At 37.2% G+C, this 24,227-nt stretch overlaps 1 protein-coding gene across 1 annotated transcript; it reads right to left on the reverse strand.

The window, feature by feature from the left end:
- Nucleotides 1-2,739: 2,739 nt before the first annotated feature.
- LOC109218184 (magnesium-chelatase subunit ChlD, chloroplastic) lies at nt 2,740-14,645 on the reverse strand. Its single transcript, XM_019382529.1, has 15 exons — nt 14,268-14,645; nt 13,119-13,297; nt 12,456-12,540; nt 12,058-12,374; nt 11,673-11,796; nt 9,825-9,917; nt 9,273-9,368; nt 7,938-8,093; nt 7,580-7,780; nt 7,271-7,426; nt 6,489-6,596; nt 5,436-5,570; nt 3,731-3,889; nt 3,070-3,190; nt 2,740-2,983 (listed from the first exon to the last, which is right to left on the reverse strand). The coding sequence occupies exons 1-15, from the start codon at nt 14,529-14,531 to the stop codon at nt 2,898-2,900; spliced, it is 2,280 nt and encodes a 759-aa protein (XP_019238074.1). The 5' UTR covers nt 14,532-14,645; the 3' UTR covers nt 2,740-2,897.
- Nucleotides 14,646-24,227: the final 9,582 nt, after the last annotated feature.

The following is a 24,227-nucleotide window of genomic DNA, read 5'->3' on the forward strand; positions in this document are numbered from 1 at the left end:
GAAAACAAAGGTAACAATACACGGAAAACTGCTCTCAACAAGGAATGGTAGCCGGGGGATCTCTTGGTATCCCGAGGATCTCTTGGTATCCTCATCCTCAACACTGGGGATCTCTCGGTATCCCGAGGATCTCTTGGTATCCTCATCATCAACACTGGGGATCTCTCGGTATCCCGAGGATCTCTTGGTATCCTCAATAAGTAAGTCGGGGATCTCTTGGTATCCCAATATATATATATAGAAACCCATGTGCTAGGGATCTCTTGGTATCCCCGCACCCTCAGTCCAGAATATCTCAAGTACAGGGGGATCTCCCGGGCAGCCGTCCCGTAGTCCCAAATTAAACACACAATAACAACGATTCATAAATCTCGGAACAATGCTAAAAATCAGGACAAGAAGTAGTAAATTATAGCCTAACATGCTTCACAGAGTACAAATAGCACAGCTAAAACAAATAAGCAAGTAAGCCAGCTAAACATAAATCTCTAAGCTAGCACAGGTACAAACTTACAGTTAAAATGAACAAGTAAACAAGAAATCTCAATTTAAATACTTCAAATAGAAACGGATTTACAACAATTAGCTCAACTACGCGCTCGTCACCTCATGTACGAGGCATTTAAATATTCAAGATCATATCCTAAGGGGAAAGGTCCCCCACACAAAGTTAGACAAGCCACTTACCTCGAACCGGCTCAATATCAACTAGAAACCACGCTCTTGCCACGAGTATCCGACTCCAAATGGCCCAAATCTATTCAATTCAATTACACATTGTAAATAACATTGCAAACACCTGGTTTTTCTATTAAATTCAAAGCTACGGCGTGAAATTAGGTGAAATGACCAAAATGCCCTTCAGGCCAACGCCTCGGAATCGAATAATTTTCACATTTTTAGAACCCTCGTACCCTCACGAGTCTAACCATATAAAAATCTCCCAAATCGGAGGTCAAATGCCCACTCAAAACTCAATAGTTTAGGTAATGAAGTTTTACCCCAAATTATCCAATTTTTTATCCTAAATTCGAATTCCGATGATGTATTTAACTATATAATGATGAAATATAACAAGAAGGGACCAAAGAAACATTACCCAGTGATCTTCACTTCAAAACTCACTCAAAATCGCCTTAAACCGAGCTCTCAATCGATTTTGCAAACTTATGAAATTAAACCCTCGACATTTCTATTTCTCCCCAGGGATTTCCGCTTCTGCGGTCCCGCTTTTGCGGAACGCTGGCCGCTTCTGCGGCTTCCTTTAAAATCCCAGCTTCCGCTTCTGCGGTTCCCATCTCGCAGAAGCGGATCCGCTTCTGCGGAATTCCTACCGCTTCTGCGGTTTCCTGGAAGGTGACCAAAAATCGCTTCTGCGAAGTCAAGGCCGCTTTTGCGGCTCCGCTTCTGCGGTTCCCAAGCCGCAGAAGCGGAAATACCAGAAGGAACAAAATATCAGCTGCTGCAAACTTAGAAATTTCCTCCGTTAACCACCCGAAATCATCCTGAGGCCCCCGGGACCTCAACCAAAAACACCAATACCACCTAATACCTTATTCAAACTTGTACCAATCCTTAAGACACCTAAAACAACACCGGAAACCCGATTAAATCAAGGATTCAAGCCTAGGAACTTCAATTTCCACAAAACACGTTTTCGATCAAAAACCTACCCGAACCTCATCCGAATGACCTGAAATTTTGCACACACATCCCAAATGACATGACGGAACTGCTGTAACTTCCGGAATTCCAATCCGACCCTCGGATCAAAAACTCACTATTGGACCGGAAACTTCAAAAATTCAAACTTTGGCATTTCAAGCTTAAATGAGCTACGGACTTCCAAAATACATTCTGAACACGCTCCCAACCCCAAAATCACCTAACGAAGCTAACGGAACCATCGGATTTCCATTCCGAGGTTGTCTTCACACTGTACCGACTACGGATCATTTTTCAACACTTAAGCTCTCATTTAGGGACTAAGTGTCCCAAAACTCTCCAAAACTTAACACCGAACGTCCCGGCATACCAAAATAGCAGAAATGAACTTAGGGGAAGCAGTTAATGGGGGATCGGGGCGTAAATTCCAAAAACGACCGGTCGGGTCGTTACAGGTCTCATCTCCATATCTTTGTAATTAATGTATTTTGTACTACGTTGGGATTCCCCTTCTATATAAAGGAGATCCTTGTCATTTTGTAAACATCTGTTGCTCCATACTAAATACACAAGAACATTTTCTCTGCTTTCTAACACATTCTCTTGAATTATTGCTTCCATTTATTATCTTCATTATTGTTTATCATTTATTGCTTATCATTGGCCATAAAGAGCCTTCGTTGATTTTATTATAACTCTTAGTCATTCCTTGACTGCCTTCGGTAGCTCCCAGCTGAGCATCGGAATCGACCTCGAGACCCCCGAATTGACAAGCTCGAGGCCCCGATTGTTAGCTTATCGGTTTGGTTATTACCTTATTCTTAACTCTTATCTCGTTTCTAAGTCTCTCACATAGCATCCACTGCTTAACAACCAGCATAAAAATAGATCACGTATTTTTAGAGTCCCATAATCAAATATAATTGTTATTACCATTTCCACGGTAAACATGAGGCTATTGTTTCCTTCCAAATTTTTCTTTCTAAGAAATCTAAATCTACCTGGAAACCAAGCAAATCCCAGAGTCTTTAAAACAAGTCTAGAACTTGAAATGGTGATTCAAAAGTTATTCAATGAAATGAAAAGAAAAGAATCTTCATTACCCTGATTGCATAATTGACAAATAAGTTCAATTAGTACAACAAAAGATGAGAATTTTCAAGCATGCTCTTATATCCTCTCAATAATCTATACTCAAAACAACATTTACAATTAATTTGATTGAGTTTAGGTCAAGATTCCTTTAATGCTGATAATGCATCTTTTGTTGCAGCAGATATCACAGCATCTGAAGCATTTGGTAAATAATAGTACTTCCCTGTGCAACCAACAGTTCATAAGACAATTTGTTAGATATTGTAGTATTTGGAAGAATTATATGAAACAAAATTAGTAGGGACAAACCTTGAGCTACTCTCGCGATTTCTTTGGCAAAACCTGTAGAAACAAACTTATTTTCTGTATCTATGACGAGGAGAGACATTCCTGCTTTGTATATTTTACCAGCCACCTCGAGAATCTCATCCTACAAAAGCATTGGAATAAACCTTCAATAAGTTGTGAAACTGAAAAAACATGACGACTTGTTCCTCTATATGCCTTTATACACAGGTAAAGATGATCCTTTATGACTTTTAACCTTATATTTGAGCACATGGTTTTGAGTCTCGCAGAAATCTCAAACTCAAGTACACCCCTTTGTTGCTTCAAAAACTAAAATTTCCAATTTGTGCCTTTAAGGTGAAATAGTTGATGCCACCAATGCTTTTGCCAATTGTCCATTTGATATAAATTTAGAACAAACGATTCTTAGTTCATGAATTTAAAAATTCAAAATTTTAAAAGACGCATGTACAACAACTACGCCTCAATTCTAAACAAGTTGGGATCAGCTATACGAATCCTCACTGACAATATTACTCCATGTAAAAGACACCTGTAACTTGTCCCAAATATGAGGTATAGCGTAACTACGAGTAGGCTTTTCCAATTTCAATCAAAGCAAACAATTTTACTTCAAGTAGTGTACCGAGGCATTTAAAGGATGTCAATTTTGGTTATATACCTTCAGCTCTTGGGAAGAAGGTCTGGGTGCATCAGAAGCTTCAGCTTCAGGATCCGTGGATCTTTTAAGAGAGATGTTAGCTCTACCATCAGTAATTGCAACAATCATAATACGTCCAACATCACCACTCTTTTCTGCATTCATTCCAACTCTAACTGCCTGAAAAAATTTAGCCAAAGAAACCACATATCAGAAATCACCAACACTAGAAAATTCTTTTAGCCAAAGCTGAAGCAATCTATATATTAGTTAGAAGCGAAAGGTAGAATGAAAGAATGTGAGCCTTCCGCACAGACGAGTAAAGTCAAGTTGGTTTGACCTGGAGGTCATGTGACCAAGTTTTAAAAGAGCCTTTCGCCAGTCATGGATGAGGCCATGTATGTTGAAGCCTCGATATACCAAGCAATTGGGGAGCCTTGTGCATTGGCTGTTATAGGAGTTACTTTCCACAACATACAATTGACTCTCTAGAATTGATTGTCCCAAGAGATGGAAAGGCTATCAGATAGTAGACATTATTTATGAGGTTTTTACTGTATTAGCAACAAAAACTTTAAGTTTCTAATAAGAACTTGGTATGTAAGAGTTCATTAAACCGATATTTTAGCAGCTCTTAGTCCTTATTATCTAGTGTGGAATAATAACAGAAGTCTACACGAAGTTCATAGATGAAAAACTGCAAGCTACAAGGAAAACAAATGATAATATTACTAACGGAACTTGGAAATAAAACAGGGAAAAGCGCTTTTCAGTATACTGTTTAATAGGTAGAGAACTTACTGTTAGAATGCCGCATGATGTTGGTCATGGTGAATACTTCGTGAAATATAAACCATACCAGTCTTAGAAAGTTTAGACAGCTTATATAGACTATGTTGCTCAAACTCTCCGAAAATGTCGCTGGGTGTGTGTCGGATCCTCCAAAAGTAGTGTATTTTTGGAGGATCCGACACGGGTGCGGCAACATCTTGGAGGTCCGTGCAACATAGTATATAGAGAGGCGAAAACCAAATTTGAAAAAGATGTTCCATAATAAATTACCCCTAGGACACTGTCCTCGTAGCATCGGTAAGAGAGGCATTCATTGGAGATTGCTGCGGATGATGGATAGCTTGAGGTTTCAAGAAAAATCAAGAAACTCTTAAAGACAGTACATGTTAGAAAAAAATTGTGAAGCTGATCACTAGTGCCTTACAGGAATCCCAACTGATTCATGCTAAAAGTTTGTTTCGCAGAACATCCATTTCGTATCTTGCTTAACATGGAAATGGGAAAAGAATGGCACATTTAAGTCTTAATTGAATTCCAACTAACACGACTCTATGCATAACTTATCTAAACTGAACTACATACCAACATTCTAAGACATATTTACATGTTCGATTTTTACTTTGTGTATTATTCTTTGTTTGCGGGACGGGGGGGGGGGGGGGGTAAGTCGTTAATCTATTAGTAAAAGTTTAGAATCTAGAAAGGGATTAATCAGTTTTACACTTATTTTCTTCTCAAGTTTTCAAATTTTTCTTTCAAGCGTACTTAATTTGATCATCTGAATGGGGCCGATTCTTCTAAATGCTGGAAATAAAGATATGTGTTCTGTAAGCATAAACTGAAGAAATTACCGTCACGCATTCACCATGCTAAATAAAATTGAAGAAAAAGTCCTAGATCATCAGCAGCACTAGAAACTTATCTATTCACATACCGTCGTAAGTCCATGAGCAAGGGGAGAACCCCCTCCACAGGGAAGTCTCTCAAGACGATTTCTTGCCATCGATATTGACCTAGAAGGTGGCAACAAAACTTCAGCAGCATCTCCTCGGAAGGGAATAATACAGACCTATTCAAAGTTTATCATAAAAAAATGAGTTTTCTATGGTCTCCTAAATCCTGACGAGACAAGCACATAGTTAGATACCATCAGCTGGAATTAACCCATTAGGAAAAAAATAAGATATAGAAAAGGATTTAAGTAGTTAACTAAAGGCACTTTTACTTATGTTTAGAAAACTAGTAACCGCTTAAGGTATATGCAAAAAGTGTGCATCCCAACTTCACTACACGGGCAAGAGCATGAGATTTACTTTTGTATTACAGTCTTTTATAAGCTGGCTGTTTCAGATCACTCACTAGCTGCTTTCCATCTTAATATCATTCTTTTACTCTTTTGATCTTTTGCAAGTGAACTAGAACACCAAGGACGTATCAACTGACTAAATTATTCAGCGGTCCGACCTGTTATGAAGTTAGAATACAAATTCTTAACCCTTTTGTATGGGAATTTTATCTAGCTTAATGAGGTGATTAGTTTATAAAACGTAAATTCTATGTTATGCAATTCCAACTGACCCAGGTTAGACCCAGAAAGAGTCCTCCTGTTCAAATATAACAAACGCCTATATGACAATTCTTGCCTGTTCAAATATAACTAAGTCCCACAGAATAATTGTAAGGATAAAAGCTGAAGTTGACTATGAAAAATGAGAATGGTTCATCCAGTGGTTCATCAATATTTTTTTAAGGGATCACCCACTCTCACCTCAATGTGTGTTAGTTTTCTCTTTTCTCCCATTTTACCCTAAATGATCAACTCATTTACTATATTAGGACTCAAGGCTAAGTTCACATATGACAAAGCAAAACATTTTTTGCTGCCAAAGGACAGAAAGATTTATTACAGAAAGGAATGTAGTAGTAAATGGCCAAATATCACATTCAGTGTTAACAGTATACAATACTTAGATTAATGATAGTTGACCTGATCTCTGCTTGTATAACTTTCTGCAAGTAGTTTAAGTGCTGCTCCTTTGGCATTCTGCATTCTATTCAGTGCCATACTCCCACTAGCATCAACTACGAATATCACCTGAAAGACACAATTTTGTGGAGAATAAGATAAATTTAATACTTCGTACAGTTGTGTTGTTTCCTTCGGAAGAGTTCTAAAATAACATAACCATGGTTCTAAACATATAATTTGCTCAATAACCAAAAATTTACTATCAAATGTTGAACTTTTATTTAACAACTAAGGTAACAAAGGCTAGCTTTAAGTAGTCTAGTCAGAATAGAAGTTGTATCCATATTGTGATCGAAGTTTTCAAGATCTGCAAGTTAGAATGAACAATATCAATATCATAACCATGATTCTCAATGTACCATTTGCTCATTAACTACAAACTTTATATCAAATAGCAGCCTTGAAATATCAATTAGGGCAGAATAGGCCAGATTTAAGAAGCTTCTATCCATACTGCGATTGAGGTTATCAAGATCTGCAAGTCTCAGTGAACAATATCAAGTATGAAGTTTCAGTTTATGTTTTATCATGCCAATCTCTTACTTCTTTTGCATGGTGGCAGATGAAAGACCAAGTTTTGTGCATTTAGGAAGATTAAGAATTATAAGAATGTTTATTTTATTTGTTCTTTATCGAAAAATAATCATAAGGAATTTAACATATAAGTACCTAAACAAGAACATAATTTCAACAGAAGAGATCTAGACTTCAAGGAGGTAAAGGAAAAACAATAACTCTACCAGAGCTCCTGCTTTGCGTGCCATTCTTTTGGCTCTCATGTCAGTTTTCTCTACATAAACCTTGCGAGTTTTTCGGACGTCCTTTGCTCTTCGTAACTTCTGATATGGTGCCGCTGCTCTTAGAGTTGCATCAACTGCCAATCTCTTCACTGGACCCTGTGTAGGTCAAATATCCTTGTTAGAAGAGACAACCAAACACTAGTTTGATAAATCGTTTGTTGTTTACTGTAACCATGTTAATTTGATCAATTCTGCAACGGAAATCAATAACCTAACGAAACTTCAGAATAAAGGGAAAGAACCAGTAACCTTTGGAAGCATTGGCTTTATATATCGACCTCTATCTTCGGAAAAGATGACATTCTTTGCTCGTCCAGCTTTTCCTTTGCGCCTTTGTGCTTGTTGTGCAAAGAAGAGAAGTTTTTCATCCACTAAACCACCTTCCGCATCGAAAATAAACTCATCAGGTACTTGTGGTTGTTGCTGTTCATTTTCCTCATCTTTCTCATCCTGTTAACAAATTAAAAAGTCTGATCAAAGAAATCTAACATTCCCCTCCCCTCCCCTTTCAGACTCTTGTTGGTTGGGCCAGAAAGGAGAAAGTAGGTAATGAAACCCCCCAAAAAAAGAGGGAAGTGGAGAGAAAAACATTCTTTTGTCAACAAACCTCTTGATCTTCTTCTTCTTCTTTTTCTTCTTCTTCATTCTGCTCTTCTGAAGAGTCTTGATTTTGGGGAGGGGGAGGGGGAGGAGGTGGCTGCTGGTTTTGCTGGTCTGGTGGGTTTTCAACTATAGTTGAACGTGGGAGGATGACAAGCTCTACCTGCATCACTGGATATATTAGCATATATACTGAATCTCTTGCCAAGAAAAAAGGTCTTCTGGATTGATGAACAAGCCAAAAACAGAGTAACAGATGCACCCTTATTGAGATGCACGATTTGGAAGGAAAGCTGCCTAAAGGAAAGAAATGTTAGTTTACATATTGAAATGAAATGGGGATGCTTATTACCAATAGCAAGCTTCAGCCAAGAAACGTGTTAGAACATTAGTTTCACAAAAGAATCAAGTAACAAAAAAGTTATTACAACAATCCAACTCCTTTCAAATACTAAACACATATCTTGAGTCTCAATAAACTTGATCACATATTAAAGCATGCACTGTTGAAGAAGAAATTTGAATGCAGCACAGTGATTTATTTTCTGAACCCTTTCAGGACTACAAGAGGGTCATAGTGAACCCAACCAACAATCCAACTCCTTTCAAATACTAAACACATATCTTGAGTCTCAATAAACTTGATCACATATTAAAGCATGCACTGTTGAAGAAGAAATTTGAATGCAGCACAGTGATTTATTTTCTGAACCCTTTCAGGACTACAAGAGGGTCATAGTGAACCCAAGCAAAATCATCTTACTAACCTCCTCATACATTTTATATACAGAAATTTAAATGCAGCAAAAAACTTCTTTTTCCCAAAGTATCTTATCTCTACCAGAATCAACACTATGAGCCCAAGCGACGAAGTAGTTCAGCAAGAATAAGGGTTCTACTCTTGAAAATAAGAATATGGATAATATATGAAACAGAGAGTAATATCATCCACCGAGGCCCTAAATATCAAAATAACAAAAACCAAGGTCCAGCAGGAAGAAAAAAGTTAACAAGGTCAACTGCAGCTCTTTTGTTAATTTAAAAAAAAAATCAATTATTGTGCCTCAAGTTGCAGACAAATATTATGTTATGCGTGCAAATAGCATCGGTTTAAGAACAAGAGACACACAGAGAACCGAACAAGCATGTCTGTGCGAATTTTCTACCAAGATTTGGTGGACAAAACTAGATATGAGATCACAATTCAGACAACAATGAATCGAACATAACATACTGTACCATTATCCTGTATTCGATGAATAAAATAATGAATAGTTGTGATTTAATTATCTAACAGTTTGAGAAATACGGTTAAGGAAACACCAAACCAGCAAATACTTACAGCTTTTTTCAGCTCATCAACACCAACTTTTTCACGTCCATCGATGGCAGCTAAGCATTTGGCTACACGAGCAGCATAAAGTTCAGCTCGGTGCCCCTGTTATTTAAATAATAGATAATAGAATAAGATAAATTTACGTTAGAAACAACATAAGGAAAAAATTAATACGCAGCAATACCCTATAACATCTTTTGATGAAGAGCAATACCCTATAACATCTTCTTTTCTAACTTTAAGTCAACATAGTTTTTGTCAAATATAAGGTGGCATCTTTAGTCAGTCTTGAGATAGAGTGAATCAATATCAGGTTACACTTGAAAGACTTATACATGGAAAGTCAAATAATTGGCATACTACAGTTTTTCTTTAATATTACATTTTACGCTCTATTGTATTAGGACTTTTGAAGAACCCACTCAACTTAAGATGTCAAAAATAAAAGTCTTTCTGCGTAGAACAGATCAGTTTGATCTAAAGAAAGCTATTCCCAAGGCTTAAGCTTCACTGCAGAGCACAATAACAGCAATTGAGGAGGATTTCCATATTAAATACCTGGCAGCCACCACGAATTGCTTCCATGACCAAGTATTTTAGTTGATCTCTACTGATTGTGACATCCTTTAAATACTCCCTTGCCAATATTATCTGCAGAAGAGCTATCAGACCATTGCTTGACCAATAGAAACAGGGCAAGTTGAAGTAAGAAAATCATGAGCAGCAATATTAATTCATCATTTAAGCAAAATGGAGGGTAATAGAAGTTTTCAAACCTTATAGGAATTTATGCATACATAAACTGTTCTATGCTAAAGGTGAGACGGTGCAATGAAATAATGCCCTCAAGAAAGCATGACGTATTGAATACAGAGTACCAATTTTTAGAACATTTGGCATCAATTGAGATGCTTGCATTAACTGCAGCAAGCTAGCATCTCTGGCTTCCAATATCATGTTCAAGTACTGAGAAAAAGAAAGAGGTTCCAAGTGGTAAAACTGACAAAACTGGAGCAGAAAGGAAGTACATCAGGATAGGATAGAGAAAGAACACTTGTTTTAAGAAAGCTTTTTCATATCCTGGGATTGGACATCTGGGTTGCTTATCTCCAGGGAGGAGGTCAAGAAGATAACAGGTGGACAATAAAGTTCAACACAAAAGAGCTCTTTGTTATGACAGACTGGTGAACCAAAAAGTTTGCAACAAAACATTTTTAGGTTAGACTTGTGGGTATCCCAGTCTGTCACCAGCTTTCATGAACAAAACTAATAAGAGTCGGCAGGGAAAGACAAAAGGACAAACATAGTAGGAGATCATGCTGTGTACTAGCATCTAATACTACATTTTCCACTTCGATGATACGGTAGAAGCTGGACATCTGATATTTTTGTTGCCACCTCAACCCCTCCATTGTACTCTAAGTTTGAAATTCAAGATAACAAAAACAATTCGACATTCCCAAATTTATGAAATACAAGTTGCATTGAGTTAACAGTGATCCTAGTCCAATTGTATCTTCTTCCTTTTAATAAGTAATCCTAGTCCAATTGTAAGCCAAATACATGAAGAAAAATGGACCTAGCATTTGCGCAAAAAACTCAAGAAATATATTCTCCTTTTACAACTCCAAAATTGATGACAATGCTATGTTAATTTATTATACCTATGCTTTTAGCTCAAGTCCTAGCCACCAACTTAGAGAATGAAATATGAACTTAGGATTCACGTGTTACATTCATGAATAAGCAGAAAGTTCTGATTAGTGATGTTGTATGAGGTAGATGGCATTGCCGGACAAAATACGGAGTAAATGTTCAAAGTGGAGACCATCAGTCAAGGATGGCAAAGCTCTAAAAGGCTTCCCGATTCATCATCTCGCACAACATTACTGTGCTTGTACATAAAAGAAACCATCTTTCAAATGTATCCTTAAAATAAATAAATCTAACAGATTCAGTCAAAAGAATGATAATTTTAAAGCCAAAAAAAGAAAAGCACTGAACCTTCAGACTTAATTTTTGTTTAACTTTTTCACTTCAGTTTCCAGTGTCTTACATTGCTATTCAGCATATTCTCTTTCTCGGGAACTAGCTGGATGCAACTAAATCTACAGCCAAGCAACATTTCGGCAGCAATTTTCCATGTGAAAGCATATTTACTTCATGAATATTCTACCATGTGTTCTGGCACGAGGAGGATTGGTTTGGCTATACACATTCCCTAAATCTTCCCCTATTTAATCCCTTTCTTGTACTCCTCCATATAACTACTACTAGTATTCTTTCAGCAGACATCTATGTTTTACTTGGTTTCTAGTTTCTACAAAGTGATTATATCATGATAATCCCGAAGCCACTGACTGATCAATGACCTAGAGTATATATTTTCTTTTCAGCACATAATACCTGGGTTTTTGCACTGTCTGTTTCTTCATCAACCATTTTAAAAACCTCATTGCTACACTCCTGAAAACGTGTTGCTATGTCAACAGCTGCAACACGATCGTCAAAACTCATTGGAAGATCTGCACTGCAGTAGGATTCTATGATTATTAACTGAAGAAGACAACCGTATCTCTAACACCAGGTCAAATAGGAAAAGAAGCATAAGGATCATATGTTCACTCGCATTTAACAGAAACCAGAAATAAGAGTTCATGAGGTTGACACAGACTGGTTAAAGCCAGAAAGATCAGGTTCAAGTATATTTATGCCTAGGCATTGGATTATTCACCAAACATAAACGTGTTAGAAAGGTTTTTGCATTGTCATTTGAAAGACAGTTGTGTACCTTAAATTAATCGCAATACGGTCAAGCAGATGCTCTCGAACCGCACCCTCTTCAGGGTTATATGTAGCAATTAGTAGTGGTTTGCATGGATGGCGAAAGCTGATTCCCTCTCTTTCTACAATATTGACTCCCTCAGTCAATACATTCAGAAGTAGGTTACTTATACCTTCATCTAATAGATTGATCTCATCAACATATAGAACTCCTCGATGAGCTTCTGCAAGGAGGCCTGGTTGAAAGACAGTGGTTCCAGATTTCACGGACTCCTCAACATCAACAGAGCCAATCAATCTATCTTCTGTGACACCAAGGGGAATCTACAATACAAATGTATGTAGGAAAATGTAAAAGACAAAAGGACCATCTCTACCTTGGAAAAGTTTCTAGTACAAAATTACCTGAACAAATGGGGATTTAACTATCTGGGTCTTGATATTACCATCAGGCCCATATTCTGCTCTGTCAGCTAGCCCGTCTTCCCACCTGAAAGCTATCAACTATATTTACTGTTCCCCAAGCAAATAAAAGGAGAGAGTTCTAAGCCTAAAAAAAACTTGAAATAATCTGGGCAGCTGAAGTTTTTCCATAGGAATTGTGATGTGCCGACAAACATTAAATGAGCTCAGGTGCAAAAAATAACTACTATTGAACAGCAGATTTCAACTTAAATGATGAATTAAACTTTTGTCCTTTCTTGATAAAGTGTATATGGCAATGTCTGGCTACTCAGGGATAGGCCTAGCAACAAGGGCTAAAGCAATCCTGCTCCAAAACACATAACTCACTCTTATTACTCACCACCTCTTCTTCACGTAAAGCATTCCTTCAGAGACAAAAATCTTTGAGAAAGCAAAGCAGCTTGCTATATAAGCTAAAAGAATATGCAACAAAACCTCGGAGTGAACTATAAACATAAATTTGTAATAACTAACTTTCAAGAGCCATGTTTTGAAGTTCTCTTAATAGCTCTTTTACTTCCAATGTTGTTTCAAGAGTTCTATGTCAAGGCATTTCAAGCACTATCTACAATATGTACACTAATTAAAATTCAGTAAGCTTACTCATCGGGACAGTTCGGATCAGCATTTGCCATTGAGCCAACAACAACTTCAATTGGTGGCAGAATAGCATGCAATCCACGTGCCATTACAGTTTTCGCTGTTCCACGCTTCCCAGATATTGCAATTCCTCCTATCTCACGGTCAATGGCCCCAAGTAAAAGAGCAGTTTTAATAGCATCCTGCATAAAGTTGGTCTCAGAATAGACATGTTGATGAAAAACTAAGTATCCAACAAATTAGCATTTTATATCCCTGTCACACATATACAAGGGACTATCATGAATTTAAACATCAAAAGTGCCTCGAATACAAAGTCAACGAATATTGCATGATGCTAAGTATAAAAGTGTACATCTTGCACAGCCTATAACATGTATACAGAGCATAAAAGCTGAACTAAACACAAGTGAATTTTCGTCGAGAGCTGATGATAGTCACGATCAAATCTAGCCAATATTTATCTTTCACAGTTCTTAGCATCACAGCTGTTCCATTCAACTGCTTCCTCACATAAGAAAACCCCATTTTCCCGTTTTGCCTAGTCAAAGGAAACTGACAAACTCTATCATATCCCCTAGCGAGTACCAAGAAATTCACTAACCAGTCAATCAACTATGCCTCAATCCCAAACTAGTTGAGCAGCTATATGAATCCTCTATATTGATTCTGCTCTACTCAGAATTTAATATTTGTTGAAATTTTCGTTGTTTTTTACCTATCTTTCGGGTCAAATACTAACTATTTGTTTTAATAGCACATTGTGGCGCTACAAACTATTCATAGAAGTAACTATTCCATCCGTTCCAATTTATGTGACCCTATTTTCTTACTAGTCAGTTGCAACCACGTTTCAATATTTGAAAACAATTTAACTCTTTTAACTTCCCATTTTTATGCTTAATGAGAAGCTTTTATAGCCCATAAATGTAATGGAATATCTAAGAACACACGTTTAAAAAGTCTATAGTCACACAAATGTTTATGGCATATTAAGATCATAAGTTAAAAAAAAAAAAAAACATCATTTCTGTCATAAACTCAGTCCTGAGTCAAACTACGTCATGTAAATTGAGAACGGGAGTATCAAACAGTTAAAAATAGATCAAATGTATTATCATAATTCAATAAATGAAGGAAAGGAAAAGAGACCTGTCCAATAACAGCAGCTAGAGGAAAATACTGTCTACCAAAAGAAATTTTCTCAGGTTGCTTTTCAGGTTCTACTACTGCAACAGCGCCATTAGGTGAATCAATAGTTGCAGTGGCATTTATTCTGAGGCGAAATTTTAGCCGTTTCGGCCTTAAATATGTGGAGGATAGAATTGGGCATGGTTTTAAGTATGTGAAGAATGTTGAAGATTGAGAATTAGATAGCGATGATTGTGGGATAGTTGAAGTTGAACAAAACCCCATTTTTATAGCATCGAAGTTTTTGATTTAGGATTTTAGATGAAGCAGAGGAAAGGAGAGCGAGTGTTGTGCTGTTGAGTTTGCTGTTGCTGTTTAAAGGTGTTATCTATTTTTCTATCTTCTTTGATTTTCTTTTTGTTTTTATTTTTTTTCTCCGGCCGTGACGTGGCTTTCATTTGAGTAAGAGGACTGGACCCGTTCGGGTCGATCCGTAGCCCGTAATTGTTGAAACCGGGTTATGCGGCCTGAATATGGGCTGGGATCTTTACACAAATAGCCGGTCACATTCATTGTTTACTTTTTCTAGCCATATACAAAGATTATACTTCTATACACAATTATACACATATAATTAGGGGTGTGCATTCGAATCGGTTTATCGATAAATCGAATCGATTATTTGCTATCGGTTTATCGATTTCGATTTCGAAATTTTCCTTATCGAGTTATCGATTTCGATTTCGATTTTGTTCTCTTCGGTTATCGGTTTATCGATAAACCGATAAGATATACTAAAAAGAATTTTTTTTTTACCCTTATTCTATAATACCTTTTCCTTTAGCCTAAGTCCCTAACCCTATTATTTCCTTTACCACATTTAAGGAATGATCATATTTAAAGCTCAAGGGAATGAAGTTCAAATTAATGGAAAACAAAATTAGCCGTGATGATGTATTTTTTTTTTATACCGTTGGAGTGTTGGTGGCATACATTTGATCCCTTACTTTAGTTTCGTTGCATGTGCTTGTTGACACGATTTTTATGTTATAAACAGTGTTCGTCTTATTTTAGCTTCCTTTTGTCCATATTAGTTAGGCGTGTTTATAGCGATATACTTTCCGTGGAATCCCGCAAATTTTCTTATTGGTGTAATCGATAACCGAATCGATAAGCCCCAAAAATTGATAAATCGAAACCTTATTGAAACGATAACGATAAGCATATGTACAAATCGATAATCGATAAGGGTCAAAATCGAATCGATAAATCGAATGCACACCCCTACATATAATACATAAATTATGGACATATTATACCTCCACCGGCTACTTTTAGTTTAAATGGTTAGGTCGGCAGCTACTTGGGTTAATTCTTGATTAGCCAGTACTTATTTTATCCTAAAATTTTAAACTAAAAACTTAACTTCAGGACAACTCAGGATATTTTTGTCCCGAAAATCTGAACCGAAAAACTGAAATCCAGGATGCACTTTTCTTAAATAGCAGCCCTTTAAAATGGCCACCTAGTGTCATTTCTACATAAAAACGAGGAGGTGAAGAGGGATGATTTTGACAAATAGCCACTTCTACGGCTACTGATTGAAAATCAGCCACCGTTCCAAAACTAATTGAAATTAAGCTACTCTTCAATAAGTAATTAATAGTAACACCCATCTAGTGATTAGCGGCACATAACAGCTTCTTCTCCCTGCAAAAGCGCTTCTTCTCCTTCTCCTTCTCGAACTCCAAGACATTGTTCTGAAGTTCATTTATAGAGAGATTGAATTTTACGACGACGTCCTGAAATTTCAGTAGTAGAACTTGAAACTTCACAACAAATTTTTGTATGTCGCGATTAACTCTTTTAAAGCATCAACCAAACGACCCCTAAGGATTAGGAGCAAGGATAATACACAACTAGCACCCCCTAAATTGCCCTTAATTATCAACTACACATATAAAAATTACTATAGTCCCATTACCCTTTGTCGAAAATATATATTTTTCACCCCGCACAACAAAGACCACTATAAAGGTAGTCGTTGTTAGACACGCGTTGCCTAGTGCTAAAATATTAAAAAAGAAATAAAAATTATTTTCAACATTAAGTGTTTAAACACACTCCAATTCCCCCATTTTGTTTCCTTCCTAGCAAACAATGTACAAGTTTCAGTTTTGAAGAGTCAATCCAAATAATTTCCCACTCAATTACTCAATTGCTTAAATTAAAAGTAGCCGTGAGATGTATAATACATGTACAAGTCATATTAATATATGTATAATCGTATGTAATTTGTATATAATCTATGTATAACAGCTAGGGAAAAAATAGCAAATTCCGTCTTTTATTTGTGTAAAGATCCCAAAGGTCAATTTTAAATCTCAAACCTTCCCCTTTTTGGAAAGAAAAAATCGTCATCCTTGAACATCTCCTTTATGTTGATGCTTATAATGATTTGGTTTGGAATTTAAGTTATGAACTACTAATTATCTCTGCAATTTGTCATTTGCTATTTTTTGAATGTTATTTGAATTCTTTTAAGCATAGTACAGCTTGTCACTCGACTGCTTATTGCAACGGCTTTAGTATATTCAAGAAACAACTGCATGTTTGTGTTGAAGATAAAAAGCCCCATATCAATTTACAGAAGAAAGATGAGAAAGAAGCAATCTCTGAGAGAAAGGAGAAAGGTCAAATTTTGGTTTTGAGTTAGAGATTTTGGACATTACTATGTCCTAATCCTTATGTCTCTAAATGTGTAGAAAAGTTTCTACACGTGTCAACATCACACATCACAAGAGTCATCATTGAAGAATAAAACTCAGTCGTTTGATGCATAAAGAGAAAAGCTGAGTTGGCAAATAATAAGAAGCTTCCTACACATGATGAGCACATTTATGAGAATAAAATTTGTTAGGAGGTTATACAAGTAGGCAATAAAAAAAGTACAAGTGTATAGGAATATTCTTTTCCTTTTCCTTTTTTATTTATTTTGTTACAGAAATTACTTGTATAAATAGGGGTCTAAACAGTGAATACAATCAGAAAAAAATTCGACAATTTTGTTCTATCTTTCTTTCGTGGTATCAGAGCAATAGTAGCTCGATCCATTCACAACCTTCTCTCAAAATTCAATCAATATTCTTCCTCTCTTCATATATATTCTTCAGCAATGACAGGAACAAAAGCAGCACCAACTCTCACTGTCACTGGATCTACCAGCAGTGTGGGCACCCATGATTCCAATCACCCCTACTATTTACATTCTTCTGATGCTCCGGGTATGAGTCTAGTTAGCACACCATTTGATGGAAGAGTTTTCCCAAGCTTGAGGAGATCTATGCTAATTGCAATTTCAGCCAAGGACAAACTTGGCTTCATCAATGGAACTTGTGGTGAGCCAGCTTTGAATGCTACAGAGTATCCACAATGGAACGACATAGTGACCTCTTGGATACTGAATTCTCTCACCAAGGAGATAGGAGACATTGTGATTTATTCTAGAACTGCAAAGGATCTCTGGAGAAGTCTTGAGCATAGGTTTGGGCAATCGAGTGGAGCAAAGCTCTATCATATGCAGAAGGAGATCTCAAAGTTAGCTCAAGGAAATAGTAGCATAGGATGCTATTTCAAAACTCTCAAAAGACTTTGGGATTAATTGGATTCTCTCAACTCACATTTGGGGTGCACTTGTGATTGTATATGTGATGGAAAGAAGAAAATTGCTAAGTTCATGGAGGACAAAGAGTTATTCAATTCCTTATAGGATTGAATGATGTTTATGCTCAAGCAAGAGGGAATATACTCATGATGAGTCCACTTCCTGGTATTGATCAATCTTATTCCATATTGTTGCAAGATGAGAGCCAAAGGGAGATATACATGAGTCCACAATACCCTACTGATGAAGCATCATTCATGGTGGGAACACAGAAAAGACTCCCTAAAGAAACAATCAAATCCAAAGAAATTGGAACCCACAATAGAAGCAAGGCAACACACAGCAGAAATTCAAGGCAAAGAAGACTAGGTACAATCCAAATGTTACCTGTTCTCACTGTATGAAGCAGGTCATGTCAGGGCAGATTGCTACAGGCTCAATGGATTTCCTGATGACTTCCAATTCACCAAGTCAAGCATTCCTCAAGAAGCAGTGAAGGCCAATGCACTGGTACCAGCAGCAGAAACTGATGGAGAAACAAATGGTTGCAATGAAGGAAATTCAAGCAATCAGAACCATTTCTTAAGCAACAAACAAGTCTCTAAGCTAGTCAACATAATCAAACAAGTGCAAATTGGGAATGGTGGAAATGCAGGAACAAAGATAAATGCTAATGTAGTAGCTGGTACCATTATTAAATACTCTGGAACATGCCTAGCTATTTTTAACACTAACACGTGGATAATGATTCAGGTGCCTATAAGCACATGTGTTTTGACTCAAAATCATTCTTAGAACTCTGTCCATTGCCTATACCTTTGCATATAAGTTTTCCTAACTCTTTCCAATTATTGTCACACATATAGGAAGGGTAAGTATTCTGCCATATATGATTCTGGAAAGGGTTCTATATGTTCCTTCCTTCAAATATAACTTATTATCAGTTCATAAGTTATGTAGCCAATTTAGTTGTTCTATCAATCTGACTTCCAACAAATGTCTGTTGCAGGTCCCCTTTAATAAGGAGGGGACAAGTTTTTGGTGAAGTGAGGGATGGTGTGTACCTGCTCCAGCCCAGTAGTTTAGAGTCTAGAATTTTGTTCAATCAAAACGTAGTTTCAATTCCAAAAGGAAGCAATTCCAGTCTGTCTTCTACTAGTGTTTCTTTTTCAGCACCTGTGTTTGCTAATGCTACATCTAATGTAAGAGAATGGCATGTCATATTGGGGCATTTTGCCTTTGCAGTAATGAAAAATCTTAGTTTCATTTATTTTCCTTCAAATTTTGATTATGTGTGTGATATCTGTCCTCAAGCCAGGCAAACTAGGCTTTCTTTCCCAATTAGTCAAATCAGATCTTCAAGCATATTTGATCATATTCATATTGTCTTGCTCGCAACATAATTGCATGAAATGCTCGTCATGTGAGTTACCTTTCCTATTATCTAATTTTAGTTGCCATCAGTTAATTGTAAGTGTCAATATAAGAGATTCTGGGTAAATGGAAATGAGATTCTAATAGCCATACATATCAGTCGAATTTGGGTTCATAAAAGGTACTTGAAGTAGCTCCCTACACTGGAGGTCAAAATCTTTCTATTTCTTTATAATTATGCCTGAACTATTTGACATGAAATGGTACCAGTCTTTCGAAGAATAACCTGTATCTTTAACATGCCTAATCATTAACATGTGATGGGGCAATAGAAAGAGTACTGATGCTGGGAATAGGAGGAGATCTTTAAGAGAAGAGCTCAATAACCTAGACTGCCAGAACGGGGTAGGTTTGATTAAATGGCTCTTATCATATTTTGAATCCACCATTTTTCTTTATTCTTCTCATTTTTCACATATCCTTTTGTGCTATTGATGCTTTGTTTGGATTGTCTTGAATGATATTGGGCCGTGGGAGTGGGGAATGACCAGAGCTCATTAGTAATTAATTTGTTTACATCCTTTAAGAATTGGGCTTGGTCAAATGCACGAAATAAGAAATTAAGAAGGGAATGAGCATGAAAATTAATTTGTATTTCTTTAGTTTTATTTATTTTACTTTATTATATTGTCCACTAGGAGCATGCTTAGGCCGACCACATTTGGGTAGGCAAACCTTTAGGACGTTCGTGTTTTAGTTTCTTTTTAGGTGAGAGGTCGCCCCCTTTAGTTAAATTTGTCCGGCGAATGCACCGAGGGATTTATAGATATTTTACTCCGGGGAACGCCCCAAAGAACTTTGTAAATATTTTTGAGGCCTTGACGAGCATTGTGGAGAAGTCATAGTATAGGTTAATGTAGGATTTTTAACATCCTATTTTTCTTTTCTTTTCTTTTCTTTTTTATTTAGGTAGGGATGACCTCGAGCCTCCTTTGAGTTTATTTTTCCTTTTTGTATGTTTTTTCTTAATTAGAATATTCTTAAAAGCCAACTAGATCCAATACGCAACCGTACTAGTTACGGGACTCGGGGAATGCCTAACACCTTCTCCCCGAGTCATATAAATCCCCTTATCTAGAATCTCTGGTGCAGTCAATTTTTAGAGTCAAATGTGTTTTGAGGAAAAATTCTTATTTTAAAAAAAATGGTGACCTGGCTCACCGAAATCAAATGTCAGGTGACGACTCTGAAAAATCTTTCGAAACACAATACTTTTTCACTTTCTAATTGAAAACCCTTTTACACTTGAAAGTTAACTTCTAGAGGAATATTCCTCTATTCTCAAATATGAAGAGGTCTTTTGGAAAACTAATTCTAGGATTAACTGGCTGATGGAAGGTGATGCTAATACTAGATTCTTTCATACTTAAACCTCAATAGGAGAAGAAGGAACAAAATCATGGCCCTACAGGATAAAGTAGGGAATTGGATTGAGGAGCTGCAGGAAATCCAAAATACCATGTACCAATACTACTCCAATCTATTCACCACTAAACACCTGGGCTCACCTACTCCCTGAAAAAGCACAATCTATAATGCACATACTCTATCCACTAGGGAGCAAGCTATTCTGAATGCCCCCTAAGGAGTAGTGAAATCAAGGTGGCCATGTTCCCTTTCGAACCTACAAAGGACCCTGGACCTGATGGTCTCCACCCTCTTTTCTACCAAAGATACTGGAATACCCTGGAGAGCAAAATAACTCAGTTCTTTAATCAGACTTTCAATACCCTAGATATAAAGCCTGAATTTAATACAACCTACCTCTGTTTGATCCCTAAGTGTGCCAATGCCACAATCCTTAAGAATTTCAGATCTATTGGGCTATGCAACACTATGCACAAACTGATTACCAAAATAATTATCAATAGAATCAAGCCTGTCCTCCCCTCCATCATTGGCCCAAGTCAGGCCAATTTCTTGTCCAATATGAGGGCCAGTGATAATGCCATCATAGTTTAGGAATACATTAGTCACTTCACTAAGATGAAAGGGAAAAATGCTAATATAATACTCAAATTTGACCTAGAAAAGGCATTTGACATATTATAATGGTCCTTTTATCAGAGACACTCTGGTGTCCTTTGGTTTTCCCCACAATATAACCAAATTAATCATGTCTTGCATCTCTTCAAGCTCTATTTTTGTCCTAGTAAATGAAGGTAGGACTGAATTCTTCCATCCTAGTAGGGGTATCAGACAAGGAGACCGTATGTCCCTTACATTTTCATCATGTGCAAGGAAAGATTATCCAGAAGCATTGAGGCTCAAGTGCAACATGGTAGTTGGTTTTCCATCAAAATTAGCCACAATGGGCCAAAAATCTCCCACCTATTCTTTGCAGATGACCTAACACCAAAAATTGTGCCACCATCATGGAAACTCTGCACCATTTCAGCAGCCTATCTGGTCAAAGGGTCAACACCCTAAAGTCCAAAGTTGTCTTCTCCAATAATTGCCAACAAGATACAATAAATAGCTTAGCTAAGACTTTGAACAATAAGCCCAGCACTTCCTTTGGTAAGTACTTAGGCTTTCTAATCTTCCACAAGAGGCTAACCAATAGGGATTTCCAGTTCATCATTGACAGCATGCAAGCTAAGCTAGCTGGCTGAAAAACTAACTTCATGAACATGGTTGGGAGAACTACCTTAGCCAAATCCTCATTGGGATGCATCCCTAGTCATGTCATGCACTACATTCGGTTACCTGCCCAGGTGTGCAACCAAATTGATAGGATTCAGAGGAATTTCATACGGGACACTACTGTTGTTAAGAAGAAAATGCATCTGATTAAGCGGGGTACCATTACTAAGCCTAAAGAAGCAGAGGTCTTGGTGTGCATAAAGCTGATTTTAGGAGTACTGCCAGTTATGCTAGTTTGTCATGGAGGATGTATAACACCCTAATACCCTTTGGGCTAAAGTGTTGTTCCACAAATACTGCACTAGCAATCACCATAACAGGCACATTGCCTCTAGGGCCTTGACTAGCATTAAGAATGGGTAGAAAGTGTGTAGAGATTCCAATAGGTGGATAGTGTATAAGCGTAATAAAATCAACCTCTATACTGACAGATGGATCCAAAACTTAGAACCTCTTATAGCTTTTATTAGTGGACCCCTTTACAGGTCTGGCCACTTATCTCCTAAATGGCCAGCTCATTCCTAACAACCTTTCCTTCAACCTACCTGGCAGTGGTTTCAAGCATAAACTCCACTATTTCTAATGCTAACCCTCTTAGTATAGACAAAATGGTGTGGAACATGACTTATAATGGACCTTTATCTACCAAGTCTGCCTACTCCATGATCCTTGAGCAGTCTGAGAATCTGTACCAAAGTCCAGAGATGAATTTCAATTGGATTTGATCATAAAAGGTACCTAACAAGATAAAATACTTCTTGTGGTTGATGGCCCATGAAAGACTTCCTACTGCCAAACACCTGCACTACATGGGGTCACTCTGAACCCCAAGTGTTTCTTTTGTGACAAAGAGGAAGAATCAATTGAGCATGTCATAGCCAGTTGAGACAATGCCAAGCTTTTCTGGGACAATCTATCCCACATGCGCTTAAATAACCATATCATCATCACCCTCCTGAATAAGCAGAACATCTGGGGATGCACCACCAATACAATCCACAACAAAAACTTCAACTCTTTCCTAAAATGGGGAGAGTTGATCCCTTTCTGCTTATGGGGGATTTGGCTCACTAGAACAACAATTGCTTCACTGGGAAAAGAGAGCCAGTTTCCTGTAAGAATGCCATACTAAAGCTGTTAAGTTCATTCATGTGTGATAGATCTTAAACACTCTTGCCTTATATTTTGATGATCTAACAAACTTACTGCTCAGAATCAGTTAGGGAACCTGAATTGCTGCAAACTTTAACGGACTCCAGTAAAAGATTAACTGCTACAGATTCAGGAGCTAAGAACCAAACAAGGACCTGATGCCCATGTGGTTCCTATATAGCAGTATAGAGTCAATTGGACACAGCTGGAACTGAAGTGACTGACGGCACTGTTTCTGCCGCACTGCACCACACTGTCAGCCCACTCATTCTCTAACTAAACAAAGTACTCACATCATTTCAATTGATGTGATCAAGATGTACCAAAGGGGATCTATACAAAAACATCACTGGAAGGGTTCTGTTTCTCATTCAAGCACTTAGCAAAAATAGAGAAATCATCTTCTCAAGCTTGAAGAACAAGGTTGAATGCCACTACGGACCAGTTCTAAAAGATTGATTGTTGTTGTCCTAGTTGATTTGTAACCATGTTATTGTACTTACTATATCTCCTAAATCGCTTACTTAGAAGCATACTGATTAGGAATTCTCTTGTAAATTCATAAACTCTTTGAGTTTATGTTGTGACTAGATTTAGTCATAAGGAAAAGTCTTTGTAATCGTAGAGTTATAAAGTGGCTTGTGGTGACAGTACCACAAGTTAGTAAAAAGCCTTTGTAACTAGGATAGTCACAAAGTGGCTTGTGGTAGAGGTACCACAAGTTAGTTGAGTAAATCCTTTGCAATCGGAAGTATTGTAAAGTGGTTTGTAATAGGTAAGATTACAAGTTAGTGAAGTTAAAAGCCTACAATGTAGGTCGTAGTTTTTTGATCCCCTTGTGTAGGATTTTTCCACGTAAAAATCCTCTGCCTCATTTACTTACTGCTTTACTAAGTGTTCTCAGCAGAAACGTGTAGAGGACCAGGTGCTCTACGATTTANATTGGTAGAGTAAAATAAAGAATGAGGGGTATTTATAGTTGAGAATTGGAAAAAAGTGTAATTATATAAAGTTTGGGGTTAAAATAAAGTTTGGGGGCCAAATGGCTATTTTTTAAAGTGGCCAACGGATAAATTATGAAGGCC

The sequence above is a fragment of the Nicotiana attenuata genome, unplaced genomic scaffold, assembly GCF_001879085.1.
Source record: "Nicotiana attenuata strain UT unplaced genomic scaffold, NIATTr2, whole genome shotgun sequence".
Lineage (NCBI taxonomy): Eukaryota > Viridiplantae > Streptophyta > Magnoliopsida > Solanales > Solanaceae > Nicotiana > Nicotiana attenuata.

Coding starts and splice junctions, on each gene's coding strand:
- LOC109218184 (XM_019382529.1), bottom strand. CDS start 14,531: ATGGGGTTTTGTTCAACTTCAACTATCCCACAATCATCGCTATCTAAT. Junction 13,298..14,267: donor TAGCTGCTGTTATTGGACAG/GTCTCTTTTCCT, acceptor AACTTTATGCAG/GATGCTATTAAAACTGCTCT. Junction 9,369..9,824: donor CAATTCGTGGTGGCTGCCAG/GTATTTAATATG, acceptor TTTAAATAACAG/GGGCACCGAGCTGAACTTTA.